At 42.9% G+C, this 15,365-nt stretch overlaps 2 protein-coding genes across 3 annotated transcripts in view; both read left to right on the top strand.

The window, feature by feature from the left end:
- The window catches only part of marchf1 (membrane-associated ring finger (C3HC4) 1), a 424,534-nt gene that overhangs the window by 381,565 nt on the left and 27,604 nt on the right, over nucleotides 1–15,365 (top strand). For both annotated transcript variants that reach the window (XM_055646095.1, XM_055646105.1), the window contains 2 exons: nucleotides 4,358–4,437; nucleotides 12,344–12,524. In XM_055646095.1, coding sequence (XP_055502070.1) covers nucleotides 4,358–4,437; nucleotides 12,344–12,524 — 261 coding nt within the window. The remainder of the gene's footprint in view (nucleotides 1–4,357; nucleotides 4,438–12,343; nucleotides 12,525–15,365) is intronic.
- On the top strand, nucleotides 4,716–7,000 carry LOC129703543 (uncharacterized). Its single transcript, XM_055646113.1, has one exon. The coding sequence runs from the start codon at nucleotides 4,825–4,827 to the stop codon at nucleotides 5,458–5,460; it is 636 nt and encodes a 211-aa protein (XP_055502088.1). The 5' UTR covers nucleotides 4,716–4,824; the 3' UTR covers nucleotides 5,461–7,000.

The following is a 15,365-nucleotide window of genomic DNA, read 5'->3' as shown; positions in this document are numbered from 1 at the left end:
GGTGAACAAGATGCCAAACTATGTTATTTACCCATAAATGGGTGATTTACTGCACACTTTTCGCTCAACCTTTCATATCTGTGCACCTGTTCAAATTCTTTTAAATGATGTTATTGTACCTTCCTCAACCACTACCTCTGGTAGCTCTTTCCAACTATGTGCCACTCTCTGTGGGAAAAAGTTGCCCTCCTATTAAGTTTCCCTTCTAACCGTAAATCTATGTTCTCAAGTTCTTGATTTCCCTTACCCTGGGAAAAAGGCTGTGTGCATTCATCCAATCTACCCGACATGAATTTATACACCTCAATCTCCTATGCTCCAAGGAGTGAAGTCCTACTCTGCCCAACTTCTCCTGAAAACCCAATCGCTCAAGACTTGATCCCTGTCAGCATCCTTGGAAATCCTATCTGCACATTTTCCAGTTTAGTGCATATTTTCTACAGCAGGGGAACCAAAACTGAACACAATGCTCCGTGCAGCCTCATCAGTGTCTTGTACAACTGTAACGTGATGTAGATATTTTTGAGTCAATGGTATTTTTAAGGCAGAGATGGAGATTCTTGATTAGTACAGATGTCAGGGGTTGTGGGAAGAAGGCAGGAGAACGGGATTAGGAGGGAGAGATAGATCAGCCATGTTTGAATGAGTAGACGATGGGCCGAATGGCCTAATTGTGCTCCTATCACCTATGAACAGACTCAGTACCCTTGCTAAAGAAGGACAGCATGCCAGAAGCCTTCTTCACTACCCTGTCCTCCTCTAACGTCAATCCTTTCTGAACTGAATAACCATAACCACGTCATCTTGCATAGGTAAATTCAACTCGAGCTCCTGATTCAACTGGGCCAATAACTTTCTGGTCAGTGATGATCTCAAGTCATTGCTTGGTGTTTGAATAGAGCAAATGTTACTGCTCATACATCAACTTTTTCCTGAACATGATCCAGGTTTTCCTGCTTGCTGAGTTGACCCCATTATTGTCCCAGAAGTTCCAAATTGAATTGAACATTCCACGCTCAGCAGCACTCTCACACAGATAGAAACATAGAAAACAGTTGCAGGAGTAGTCCATTCGGTCCTTCGAGTCACCACCGTCGTTCAATATGATCATGGCTGATCTTCCAAAATCTGTACCTCATTCCTGCTTTCTCCTCATATCGCTTGATTCTGTAAGGAAACATCTAAGGATGGCTGGGCCTCAAATAATATTTCTGCAATTATAAATCTTCTCTGGATACTTTCAAGAGAGAGCTGGATAGGGCTCTTAAAGATAGCGGAGTCAGGGGATATGGGGAGAAGGCAGGAATGATTTTGGAAGATATTGGTTGGGGATGATCAGACATGATCACATTGAATGGCGGTGCTGGCTCGAAGGGCTGAATGGCCTACTCCTGCACCTATTGTCTATTGTCTAATTGCAATGTCGCTAATACTGCAGTGATAATTAGGTCCTAGAGGAGAAAAATATGCATTTAATTCAGGACATATAATTGAAATTAGCTCTACAAGACCATTCGTGTCATGGTTATTCAATTCAGAAGGGATAAGTTATACTGAAATACTGATGCATTTCAATTCTTCCCTTCTCTACCCTTGGAATTTCTGATGAATATTCACAGGTGCCCAAGTCTTCACAGGAGATCATTGACTTGCAGCTCAGCTCAGTGAAAGCAGCAGAAGATACAGTGAGGCACTCTGTGACTTCCTAGGATGTCATTTGAAAGATATATATACATTTACATGCCCTATATCTAAATATAAACACACGTTTCAGGAGAAGTAACAAATATTTCAAGGGCATCGGGGCATCTTATTAACACATTTTCCAACCATAATTGTAAAGTACACTTTCAGTTCATGCTCCGAGCTTTCCCCTGGATATTTAATAAGATTTGCTACAGATTGAGGAAGATAGACTTAAAAAACTATTTGCTCAAGGGATCTGATAGTCTTGCTTGTTCAAAGGATAGGAAGATAATTAGAACATTTTAATTATCTGGCATAATCTAATCCAATCTCAAACATTATGAACAAAATTAAGAACCTGCAAACATCAATAAATTAAAACAAAATTAGAATACAAATTTAATTTCAAAGGCTACACATTTTAATCATGAAAGTTATTGACTAATTCAGTGAAGAAAACTGCTGCTAATAAGATTACAATGTAATTTGAGTTCTGGCTCACAAACCTTTGGCTGAGAATCAACAATTCAGATAGGATGGCTCAAAGTCAAAAGAGTTCTTCCAACTTATGTCGTAAATCTTTCCTCTTGTCCACTTTATGATTCAAACATATTCTCCCCGTGTAAAATGAATGTCACAAGAAGGTCCAGTAAATGTTTAGAAAGGAATTGCAAATGCTGGTAGATACCGATGATAGACACAAAGCACTGGAGTAACTCAACGGGTCAGGCAGCATCTCTGGAGAGAAAAGATGGGTGATGTTTTCGGGTTGGGACCCTTCTTCAGACTGGATTTTCAGTCTGAAGAACGGGTCCAAGCCGAAACGTCACCCATCCTGTTTCTCCAGAGATGCTGCCTGACCCATTGAGTTACTCCAGCACTTTGTGTCTATCTTAAAATAGTTGTTTGTAGTGTGAAAAGACTCTACTCTTTTTGGTTGCTCAAATATTTCAGTCTTATTTCCAGCTAACGGCTATAGTGATTCATTTAGAGGTATACTAATCCAGAAGCCGGGATGGATGAACAAGCAGCCTAGGTTAATGAACATCTTATTAGGGCAGTTTTTGGAAAAAGTGTCCCAGAATCGAAGGACTTGTTGGTAAAACTCCTAGTGCTTCTGTGATGCCGTATGGCACTGGAAACCCAATATTATTAATTAAAAACAGAAAATGCAAGAAAAAGTCTACAGGTCAGGCAATTAGTTGTAGAACAAGAAATTGAGTTAATATTTCAGTATTTCAGCTCAAAAGGCATTTCTTAGATTTTTTGATCTAGATTTCCCCTCTGGCCAACATGAGACTCTAATTCCACATAATCGGCATTCAACAAGGCCATGCAACTATATGGCAGTATCGTAAAATAGTTCAAAGCAAAAGCCCACCATTGGCTTATTAAGAAATTCAAGGATGGATAATAAATGCATTTCCACTCTGTGACATAAAGATGGATTTTTTTTTCAGAGAAATTGATTGTTCATTTCATCGTACTCTCTATGTTTCTCTACCTTTCTCTCACTCCTCACTCAGTCGCACTTCTCTCTCTTTCTCTCCCTCTCTCGTTCTTTCCCCTTCTCTCCATCTCTTTTCCTCATTCCCTCTCTCTCATTCGCTCTCTCCCTCTTCACTCCATCTCTTTTGCTCTTTTTCGCTCTCACTCTCTCACACACCCTCCCCCTTTCCCTCTCTCCCCCCCTCTCCTCTCTCTCCTCTCCTCTCTCTCTCTCTCTTCTATCTCCCCTCTCTCCTCTCTCTCCCCCTCTCCCTCTCTCTCTCCCTCTCTCCCCCTCTCTCTCTCTCTCTCTCTCTCTCCCTCTCTCTCTCTCTCTCCCCTCTCTCTCTCTCTCTCCCCTCTCCCCTCTCTCTCCTCTCTCTCTTTCTCTCCCTCTCTCCTCTCTCTCCCTCTCTTCCTCTCCCTCTCTCTCTCTCCTCTCTCTCTCTCTCTCCTCTCTCTCTCTGTCTCTCTGTCTCTCTCTCTCTCTCCCTCTCTCTGCCCCCTCTCTCTCCCTCTATCTGTCTCTCTCTCTCTCTCTCTCCCCTCTCTCCTCTCTCTCCTCTCTCTCTCTCCTCTCTCTCTCTCTCTCTCTCTCTCTCTCCTCTCTCTCTCTCTCCCTCTCTCTCTCTCTCTCTCTCTCTCTCTCTCTCTCTCTCTCCTCTCTCTCCTTTCTCTCCCTCTCTCTCTCTCTCTCTCACTCTCTCTCTCTCTCTCTCTCTCTCTCTCTCTCTCTCTCTCTCTCTCTCTCTCTCTCTCTCTCTCTCTCTCTCTCTCTCTCTCTCTCTCTCTCTCTCTCTCTCTCTTCCTCTCTCTCTCTCTCTCTCTCTCTCTCTCCCTCTCTCTCTCTCTCTCCCCTCTCTCTCTCTCCTCTCTCTCTCTCTCTCTCTCTCTCTCTCTCTCTCTCTCTCTCTCTCTCTCTCTCTCTCTCTCTCTCTCTCCTCTCTTCGCTCTCTTCTCTCTCTCTCTCTCCTCTCTCTTCTCTCTCTCCCATCTCTCTCTCTCTCCTCTCTCCTCTCGTCCCCTTCTCTCTATCACTCTGGGTCCATCTGATTTTCTAAACCTCCTTTATTTGTCTGGGTCAAAACCATTCGCAGATACCACATTCAACCCTTTAGCTTTGAATTGGACCAGCGGGTTGTGCTTGCAATGCACACTGACTATATTGTACGTTTATCTGCAGGCCAGCAGTCCTACAACTGGAACAGCTCCCTGGAGCCAGCCACGTACATCTGTTAGTCCTTCTACTCAGGACATCTGCAGGTATGTGAGCCGAAGGCAGCGTTTAGGAATGTCAGTGCTTGGATATGATTTTGACTTGCTTCTGCTCCTTTGTGTGTGTCTCAGCGACAGCCCCAGCAACCACAACCCTGTCTTCATCGTGTTTCATTTGTGCTTATTTTTCTGCTTCATCGTTATGCTGAACCTGTTTATATATTTACTAATTCATTTGTGTTTTCATTTCTTTTGCCATGTCTGTCATGCACTCCTTTCATCTTCTCTACTTTCCATCTTCCACCTCTGCATGCTGTGCTCAGATCTGCTGCCCATTGTGAGGATGGTGACACATATTCAACCCCCGTCAAGGCACTCAACATTTCCAGCAGGGATCCTAGTAAGAAACATGTAAAGAGAAGAATTAGAAAGCAAATGAATCCCTGTGAAAGATGCGAGCATATGCACTACAAGCATCCTGAAAAGCAGCCCAGGTCATTTTGTGCTAAGGCCAATGGGTTCAGCAGGAATGATCCCAGTTCATCGTCAGATGAAGATCACTGGGCTCAAATCCAAAGGAGAAGTTCAGAGAGGGCGAGGGCTTTCAGGAAAGGAAGGAGAAAGATCAAAGCCCGCAAAGAACACGAGAAGACATCAGATGCAGCTCTGTGGTCTGTGGACTCTGAAAATGATCTGGGTGAGATGAGGACTGGCCCAGTTCTCACCCGGTGCAATCAGGCAATCCTCCGGGAAAGGGATAGGATGCTCCACAACAAGGACGTATGGTTTTCATCATCTCCGATATCTTCCATGGATGGAAAATGGTCCTCACGGAAATGTATGCAAAAGAAGATATCAATGGAAGAGGGCTCTGTGAATTCCTCTGCTGTTGAAGATGATTATGCCAAGAAAATATCCAGAGAGACAAGTGCCGATGCATTACCGCTGCACATTGCTGGAACAGCTATCAATTCTGAGCCCTGTGGCTGCACTAGTCCGACCCAGCCTCAAAATGCAAATGACTGGCCGGATGATGGGGAAGTCTGCAGGTTTGTCTATAACCACTACTGAAAACCAATTATATTAGTATTTACACCACTTATCACTCGATGTTGCAAGCATGTTCAAACTGGTCTTTTCATCCCCACATTAATCTCCTTCCTTTGTAGAATGCTAAACGGTTGCTCAACCTATTGTTGATTGAGAATTCAATGATTTCCACATGAGCAAATAAGATGACACAAAGTTTAGAGATTTTCTGTTGTTCCTTTAATTGATCCTGGATTAAATGATGTCAATGCATTCAAATTGTTGTCGAAGTCAAATTGTAGAGGATAATGAGTTTTAACACTGTAGTTACTAACTGGAATAATATTACCAATGTTGCATTTTAGCTTTTTGTGGAATACCATCAATAGAAGCCAATGCCCAGAAAATGTTCTATTTTGCATTGTGATATTAAGACTGCTATGCAGGTAAAACATACTAGAAAATAGCTCGGTGCTCTTTGTTTCCATCCATATATTGTTGATCAAGTTGTGACATCAGTCATGCTCTTGCGAGATGGGGAACAACAGGAAGCTTTTGCACTTGCTGTTCTAGATTTATTTTACTCCAAACCTTATTCAGTTCAGGTTTAGGCTTATTATTATTATTATGTGTATTGAGGTACAGTGAAAAGCTTTTGTTTGTATCCAATCAAATCTAATAATGCTATAAAGGAATACAATCAAGCCAATCTCAGGTACTAAAGGTAGACCAAAGAAAAAGATACCAGAGTGCACTATATAGTTTAGGAAGGAACTGCAGACACTAGTTTAAACCAAAGATAGCCACAAAATGCTGGAGTAACTCAGCGGGATAGGCAGCAATAGCAATTCGTGCTATTGAGGGAGTGCAGCGTAGGTTTACAAGGTTAATTCCCGGGATGGCGGGACTGTCATATGCTGAGAGAATGGAGCGGCTGGGCTTGTACATTCTGGAGTTTAGAAGGATGAGAGGGTATCTCATTGAAACACATAAGATTGTTAAGGGTTTGGACACGCTAGAGGCAGGAAAAATGTTCCCGATGTTGGGGGAGTCCAGAACCAGGGGCCACAGTTTAAGAATAAGGGGTAAGCCATTTAGAACGGAGACAAGGAAACACTTTTTCTCACAGAGTTGTGAGTCTGTGGAATTCTCTGCCTCAGAGGGCGGTGGAGGCCGGTTCACTTGATACTTTCAAGAGAGAGCTAGATAGGGCTCTTAAAGATTGGGGATATGGGGAGAAGGCAGGAACGGGGTACTGATTGGGGATGATCAGCCATGATTGCATTGAATGGCGGTGCTGGCTCGAAGAGCCGAATGGCCTATTCCTGTACCTATTGTCTGTTGTCTATTGCATCTCTGGAGAAAAGGAATGGGTGACATTTCGGGTCACCCATTCCTTCTCTACTGAGATGATGCCTGTCCCGCTGAATTACTCCAGCATTTTGTGTCTATCTGCAATATATAGATTCTCAATTGAGACAAAAAGTCTAATGACCCCAATGAGATAGGTTGGAAAATTAGGAGTGAAACCTAGCTTTATATTGTTCTATACGCATACTACATTTCTCACCATCAATTATATATATACTGCACCATATTTTTGTTAGGTTGGGTGGGGGACAGAAGTGGAGGGGCTGAATGGTGATGGGTAGAATAGGAGTGGGAGTTGAGGGCTGATGTTGGGTAGTGATGCAGATAAATCACAGCAATCCCAGAGCTATATTCAGCATTATTGTCCACGGCATTTTAAAAATAACCATTTAATCAACATTCGATTTCACATCCAATTAGCATCAGTGGGCTGGAGTATGTCCCCATTGGTGCAGTGTTAATTGTTCACTGGTTCATGTGGGATCACTGGAAAGGCGTGCTTGGAGGTGTCACAACCAGTCAGGAGCAGTAACATCGTCCCACTCTCCTATATACAATAGAAAAAGGTGCAGGAGTAGGCCATGTGGCCCCTCGAGCCAGCACCGCGATTCAATATGATCATGGCTGAAAATTCAGAATCTATACCCTGTTCCGGCTTTCTCCCCATATTCCTTGATTCTGTTAGCCCTGAGAGCTATATCCAACTCTCTCTCAAATACATCCAGTGAATTGGCCTCCACTGCCTTCTGTGACAGAGAATTCCAAAGTTTCACAACTCTCTGAGTGTAATTTTTTTCCTCATCTCAGTCCTAATGAAGGAAGCCCTTTGATAACTTGAAAGGCAGAGGTGGGCAGGGTGTCACATTGGCCCAGGTTCATCACACGGGCATTACTTCAATATCTTCATACTGTCTTCTCAAAACGGTTCCACTGCACTCACTCCTCACCATCAGCAAGCCTTGATGGAATACCGAAACCAATTTCCCATTAATGCCTTCCTATCTCATCTGTCCAAGTCTCATACTTCTGCAGTCATTTCTACCACTTGTAATCACCCTCAACAACCTTTCCCCATCCATCCATAAGAGGGAGTTAGATGTGGCCCTTCTGGCTAATGGGATCAGGGGGTAAGGAGATAAGGCAGGTACAGGATACTGAGCTGGATGATCAGCCATGATCATATTGAATGGCGGTGCAGGCTCGAAGGGCCGAATGGCCTACTCCTGCACCTATTTTCTATGTTTCTATCTCCCTTTAAAATTAGTGAACTAGGAACATCTGGAAACACTTTTAAATAATTCTTTAAATTAAATAAAATATAAATCATTTTTAAGTACCTTGGGGAATAGATAGGGTGAATGCGCATTTTTCTGTGTATTAACCAGGTTTAAGGTGCGAGCGAAAAGATTTAAAAGGCACCTGAGGGGCAACTTTTTCACAGAGGGTGGTGAAATAAGTTGCCAGAGGAAGTACAATAATAACATTTGAATTACTTTTGGACAAATACATGGGTAGGAAATGTTTACAAGGATATAGGCCAAATGTGGCCATCTTGGTCAGCATGGGTGAGTTAGGCAAAGGGGCCTGTTTCCATTGCTGTATGACTCTATGATTTTATAACTCTAACTTATCTTTAGGTATAACAGCAGTGCATCTAGTGAAGCATCGGCCTCATGCAGGAAAAATGTTCCCGATGTTGGGGAAGTCCAGAACTAGGGGTCACAGTTTAAGAATAAGGGGTCGGCCATTTAGGACCGAGATGAGGAAAAGCTTTTTCACCCAGAGAATTGTGAATCTGTGGAATTCCCGATCAGCCATGATCATATTGCATGGCGGTGCTGGCTCGAAGGGCCCAATGCTCTACTCCTGCACCTATTTTCTATGTTTCTATAGCTTTTTTTTTTTTTTAATCAAAAAATGTATTCAATTATTAAAAAATAATATTTACACTACAATAAAACAAGCCAGAACCCACCACCATAAATACAATACAAACATATATCCATAATAAACTATTATACAATTATGATACAATCCTTATTGAGGATACATTCAACACCCTGCGGAGCCCAGCGGTCCCGGAACTCCCTCGGTGCCCACAGACAGGGCGTATTCCCTTTTTAAACCCACCCGGGCACGGACGTAACCCCGGAAAAGGGGCAGGCAGCCGGCCCGGGTAGAGCCCTCCGCCGCCTGGCGCCGTGACTCGTGGATGGCCAGCTTGGCCAGGCCCAGGAGCAACCCAACCAGGACATCTGCAGCCCTACCCTCTCCCCTACGCACAGGGTGTCCAAAGAGGAGGATGGTGGGTGAAAAATTCAGCCAGAAGGCAAGGAGCAGCCTCTTTAGATATTCAAACAGTGGCTGCAGCCTCACGCACTCCATGTACACGTGGTACACAGACTCTTCCAGCCCGCAAAAGTGGCAGGCGGCTGGCGAGTCTGTGAACCGTGAGAGAAACAGGTTGCAGGGAACTCCTCGATGCAATACCTTCCACCCCAGGTCCCCAATGTAGAGGGGGAGAATCCTTGCGTTTCTATAGCTTTAGTGACCTGGATTCAATCCTGGATTACTGTGCTGTCACTCTAGTTTAGTTCAGTTTAGTTTAGTTTAATTTAGAAATACAGCCAGAAACAGGCCCTTTGGCCCACAAATTCCATGCCAATTGTCCTACCTAGGGACAATTTACCATTTTTAACAAGCCAATGAACCAATTAACCTAAGATAGACACAAAAAGCTGGTGTAACTCAGCGGGAGAGGCAGCATCTCTGGAGAGAAAGAATGGGTGACGTTTAAGGTCGAGACCCTTCCTCAGACTGAATATAAACCTGTATGTTTTTGGAGTGTGGGAAAAAAACGGAGAAAACTGACATGGTCACAGGGAGAATGTACAAACTCCGTGCAGACTGCACCCGTGGCTGCCCCTCTACATAAACTCATCATCTTAAAAATAAATACAAAATAAAGAGAAATATGAATAAAAAATAGAAAATCAAAGCAAAATAATTTGCCATCTAAACATTTGCACTCCAATCACAATTGAATTTAATTTTGAGTCCCAGATCCTGTGCCAAATATAAACTGGCAGAGGGTGGAAGTCACAATTCCCCACCAGGAATGGACAATGCCATAGGATCCCCTGTGAGCGAACTAAGGATATGTCGCTCCTTCCTAATCCGTGTCTAAATCCAAGACGTGCAGTTTTGACGATGCAGCATCAACATCCCAACTTACTGCAGTGTCAGTGACTGAATGCCAATGATGTCAGTGGTTTTCTGGAGACACAGATTCGAGGATGTTAGATGGTAATGGTTGGATACGGCTCATAGAATCATAGAATTTCACAGCACAATAAGAGGCTGTTTAGCTATGAAGCACATGCTGACTTCATGCAGAGCAACCTATTAAATCCCATTCTTCAACTCTTTATCCATTGTCCAATGAATTGGTTTCCCCTCAGGTACTTATCCAATTCCCTTTTAAAAACCCTGACGGGCATTGCTTCCACCATGCTTTTAGGCAGCAAGTTCAAGTGAGTTCATTGTTATGTGTCCCTGATAGGCCAATGAAATGCGTGCTTTGCTTCAGCACAATACAATACAATACATGAACATCGACTTCTCCCAATTCTGTTAGTCCTTGCTGTCTCCTCCCCTTCCTCAGCTCCCCTGCTGTCTCCTCCCACCCTCCAGCCTTCCGGCTACTCCTCCTTTTCCCTTTCTTGTCCCCACCCACCCCCACCCCTGATCAGTCTGAAGAAGGGTTTCGGCCCGAAACGTTGCCTATTTCCTTCGCTCCATAGATGCTGCTGCACCCGCTGAGTTTCTCCAGCTTTTCTGTGTAACTACAATACAATACAATACAATACCTTTATTTGTCATTTGAACCTCACATGAGGTTCAAACGAAATGTAGTTTCTGCAGCCATACAATACAATAAAAGAACCAAAACACACACCAACACTATTCACATAAACATCCATCACAGTGGCTCTATTCCTCACTGTGATGGAAGGCAAAGTTCTTGTCTCTCCCCTGCACTCCATTTCCCTCCCGAAGTCGAGGTCAAAGCCCCCGGCGGGCGCTAGTCCGCGGCAAATTAAGGCCGCGCCGGGCGTTGTAGGGCCCCCCTCCAGGTCACTCTCAACCCCGCAATTCGGGCGGGAGAAGTCGCCGCTGCCGGTGCCCCGCAAAGCAGCCTCCCACCGGGGATCCGCGAGCTCCCGATGTTCCATCCACCGGAGCCGGGCCGCAGCAATGCGCCACCGCAATATATAAATACACAGAACATAGTAGGCATTTACTACAAAACAGATCAGTGTGTCCATATACCATTATATAAATATATACACACATGAATAAATACACTGATAAAGTCCAAATAACAGATAATGGGTTATTAATTATCAGAGTTTTGTCCGAGCCAGGTTTAATAGGCTTTTGAACCATCATCCGTTTCTGGGTTAAAATGTTTTTCTGATTATCACCTAGGATCTTCTGGTTGCTATTTATAATCTATGTTCCTTGACTCTTCAACTATTTGCTAACGAGAACACTTTCTTTCATCAGTTTAATGACATAATTACAGCAAGAGTGAGGGAACTCTAAAAGAGGGTGAGGCTCCATAATATTTCAGTAAATTATCCCATTGTTCTCATTTAGAATTTTAATTCTGATTCATTTGGGTGTCAGGGGTTATGGGGAGAATGAGGTTAGGAGGGAGAGATGGATCAGCCATGATTGCATGGCAGTGTAGACTTGATGGGTCGAATGGCCTAATTCTGCACCTATCACTTCCGACCACATGACCTTATGATTTGTTTCTAGAATCCATTCCAACACAATACCTTAATAGACTGAATAATCCTACCAAGATTAATGGCAAGGCACCTTGCTTGGAATCTTTCTGTCTACCATCTGGGCACCTGCCTGGCAGGGAAAATTGCCAGATTTGATTTCTATTTACCAATAAATCTTCACCCACATAGTGAAGCTAACATTTTAACACTTGACTTCAAGCTCTTGATTAATATCTGATTCCGTAAATTATGTGCTGCCTTTGTTATTGTGATGTTGCCATGCCAAGTATAGAGTTACAAATATTCATTTGATTGGACTATGCTCCCCAGGCATTTCACTGATGACTAATCTCATTCCCATGGGAAATCGGAGCAATTGAGCCCATGCCTTAAATAGCTTCTGACAGTAGCTTTTTATTACTGAGGGAAATGTGTGTTAATCACTTGCATTAATTCTGGCCCTTCACATTAAAACACAAGGTTTGCTTCCTGGAGATAGTGACAGAGAGTTATCCTCGTAGTCAGATCAAAAGAGCTCCTGCAGGAGTCAAATCTTGGACCACGAGGGTAGAAAATAACGATTGAATTAAGTGCTATCAAACGATGATATTCATATTGAACGTAAACCACTCCTTGTGAGGGTGAAATAAAATTGGCTCGTCTACAGTGTGGTAATCAACAACTGACCTAGAGATTCTCATCTGATTGGAATTTTTTAGTCATCACTAAACTTCACTGGATCTTTCTCCTCTCAGGATCTGCCACTGTGAAGGGGACGACGACAGTCCACTCATCACTCCTTGCCGATGCATTGGGACGCTGCGTTTCGTACACCAGGCCTGTCTGCACCAGTGGATCAAGAGCTCTGACACACGCTGCTGTGAACTCTGTAAATACGATTTCATAATGGAGACAAAACTCAAACCGCTGCGTAAGGTACACCCTCCAGAAATCATCCACCAGCTTCTTCTTTGTAGGGCTGAAGAGTTTGTCACACATTTTGAGGCTCAGTAGGAATCTGTTTATGGGTTTTATGTCAGATTATGCACAGAATGCAAAACCAACACAGATAACTCCATGTAACATTTATTTTGAGTCCTTGTACAATGCATCCTGCAAATAGCTTTACTTTGATAAGTTGGATGGTATATGCAACATTAAGCACTGACATACTGCCGGTTAAGATTATTCTTGCTCGAGAGAAACTCATTGATGTAATGCCATAGGATATTTGTAGGAAGGAACTGCAGTTGCTGGTTTAAACTGAAGATAGACACAAAAGGCTGGAGTAACTCAGTGGAACAGGCAACATCTCTGAATAGAAGGAATGGGTGGCGTTTTGGGCCGAGACCCTTCTTCAGACTCATTGGATTTTGTTTGGTAATGTCGACCTTTCATGTAACCATATAACCATATAACAATTACAGCACGGAAACAGGCCATCTCGGCCCTACAAGTCGATGCCGAACAAATTTCATTTTCCCCTTAGTCCCACCTGCCTGCACTCATACCATTACCCTCCATTCCCTTCTCATCCATATGCCTATCCAATTTATTTTTAAATGATACCAATGAACCTGCCTCCACCACTTCCACTGGGAGCTCATTCCACACCGCCACCACTCTCTGCGTAAAGAAGTTCCCCCTCATATTACCCCTAAACTTCTGTCCCTTAATTCTGAAGTCATGTCCTCTTGTTTGAATCTTCCCTATTCTCAAAGAGAAAAGCTTGTCCACATCAACTCTGTCTATCCCTCTCATCATTTTAAAGACCTCTATCAGGTCCCCCCTTAACCTTCTGCGCTCCAGAGAATAAAGACCTAACTTATTCAACCTATCTCTGTAATGTATAATGTATGCAATAATGTATGCAATTTAACTAAATAATTCATCTCAATTCCCACAAACATGCAAGTAATTATTCACCCGATTAATATCTAGATGATATCTTCAATACTGTTGCTTTGATACCTGTAGTTTGGGACATCAACAATTGCTCTCATCATTCCAATATTCGGTACATCTCATCTTAACATCGTGAGGTTCAGAAGAAAGTCCTTTATCACCCTTACATAATTAGAGAAATGATGAAGAGTATTAATACCAATTGTAGATAACTTGGCAGGGTCACTAATGACACTTGCCTAAGAATTCCTAAATCAATACGAAACTCTTTACATACATTACAAATGTGTATTTACCATATAATTACAATAATGAACCTCTGTAGACATAAGCCTTACATTAACGCAAGGCTGGAATAAGTGATTTTCTCTTCAACTAAATATGCAATACCAAACTGAGTAAAAGCTTGCAATTTTCTCAAAGTCACAGTAATAGATGAAATTATCTAAATTGCTGTAATTAACAACCGTCTAACACAATTGGTCCAGGACAAAAGAGGTACATACCTTGGCAGTCATTTACCCAGATGCAGTAATATATTCCGCCATGTCCCATTAGTCTTATTGTGCCACCAGAGTTGCATATCAATTATTTAACCTGAGGATTCATGGTGTAAGTGCAGTGAGGAAAAAAAAAACACAGCGTTTAAACTAGAAGTTTAGATTCCTCTCAAATTAATTTGAAAAATAATTCTTGCTCCTCGCAACCCTACATTTGTAACTCAGAATTTACCGGCAAGTTCACAACATGTTATCCATTTGGAAAGTACTCAGCACTGATAAGAAATCAGCCTTGAGTTACGAATCCTGCCAATTTACTGGATAATTTGGGGGTCACGACTTTACAGAATGCAGCAACATTCGCTGCTAATGAAGAATGCAGTCGCCTATTTCGCAAGGATGCAATGGCTCATGAATTCGACAGGCACAAGGCAAATGAAAGTTGACATTGAGAAGATGAAATGTGGACAGATTACAGTCTGGAAGCAGGCAATCTGGCATCCCACATTTACGACATCTCTATATATATGCAGCTGCTCCCACAGCACAGCCCTGCAAATTATTTTCCTTCCTGTACTTATCCAGCTGCTTTATGAATGAAACCTTTGAAAATGCCTCCACTATGGCCTTTGGCAGTGCATGCAGACGCTAACCCGAAATAGTCCGTCCCCCCTGACGGAGAGCGGGAAATGAAGTAAGGGGGGAGAAAAATGTCAGAGATATCCAAGCCTTCATTCAATGCTTTTTCTCCTCTAAAAGATGAAATCAAGTTTAATTAATCTGAGATAATTCGAAAAGGTAACAGAAAGGGTAGAAGGTGTATAACAACCTTAATATTCAGAGCCATGTATAAATAATCACTTGAGTAGAGGTACAAATAGCTGTACAGATAGCAAATTGACTGTCTAAAATCCAAAGGAAAGAATAAGAGGAGGGCTAATCGGTTTGAAGGAAGGTAATCAGCCTTGTCTTACGACAAGAATGATTGATTTAGCATGAAATAACATTTGCAAATAATAGGTAGACACAATTGCTGGCGAAACTCAGCAGGTGCGGCAGCATCTATGGAGCAAAGGAAATAGGCAACATTTCGGCCCGAAACCCTTCTTCAGATAATGCGAATTATATCAAGGACTAGGTACCAGTAAAGGCGGGGGGGGGGGGTTTGGGTCAATCTACCCCTCGATAGAAGGGGGAGGTGTTCTACAGTTTGATAGCCACAGGGAAGAAGGATCTCCTGTGGCGTTCTGTACTGCAGCGTGGTGGATCCAGATAAGTGAGATGTTCATCTAAGTCTACCATCAGCACTGCGCATGCTGATCTCCTCCAGCAGCCTATTTCCCCTTTTGACTTTCACAATCGATCCTCAACC

The sequence above is a fragment of the Leucoraja erinacea genome, chromosome 1 (assembly GCF_028641065.1).
Source record: "Leucoraja erinacea ecotype New England chromosome 1, Leri_hhj_1, whole genome shotgun sequence".
In the NCBI taxonomy this organism is placed as follows: Eukaryota; Metazoa; Chordata; class Chondrichthyes; order Rajiformes; family Rajidae; genus Leucoraja; species Leucoraja erinaceus.
Note: the sequence above shows the minus strand (reverse complement) of the source record. Positions and strands in the feature narration are given on the sequence as shown.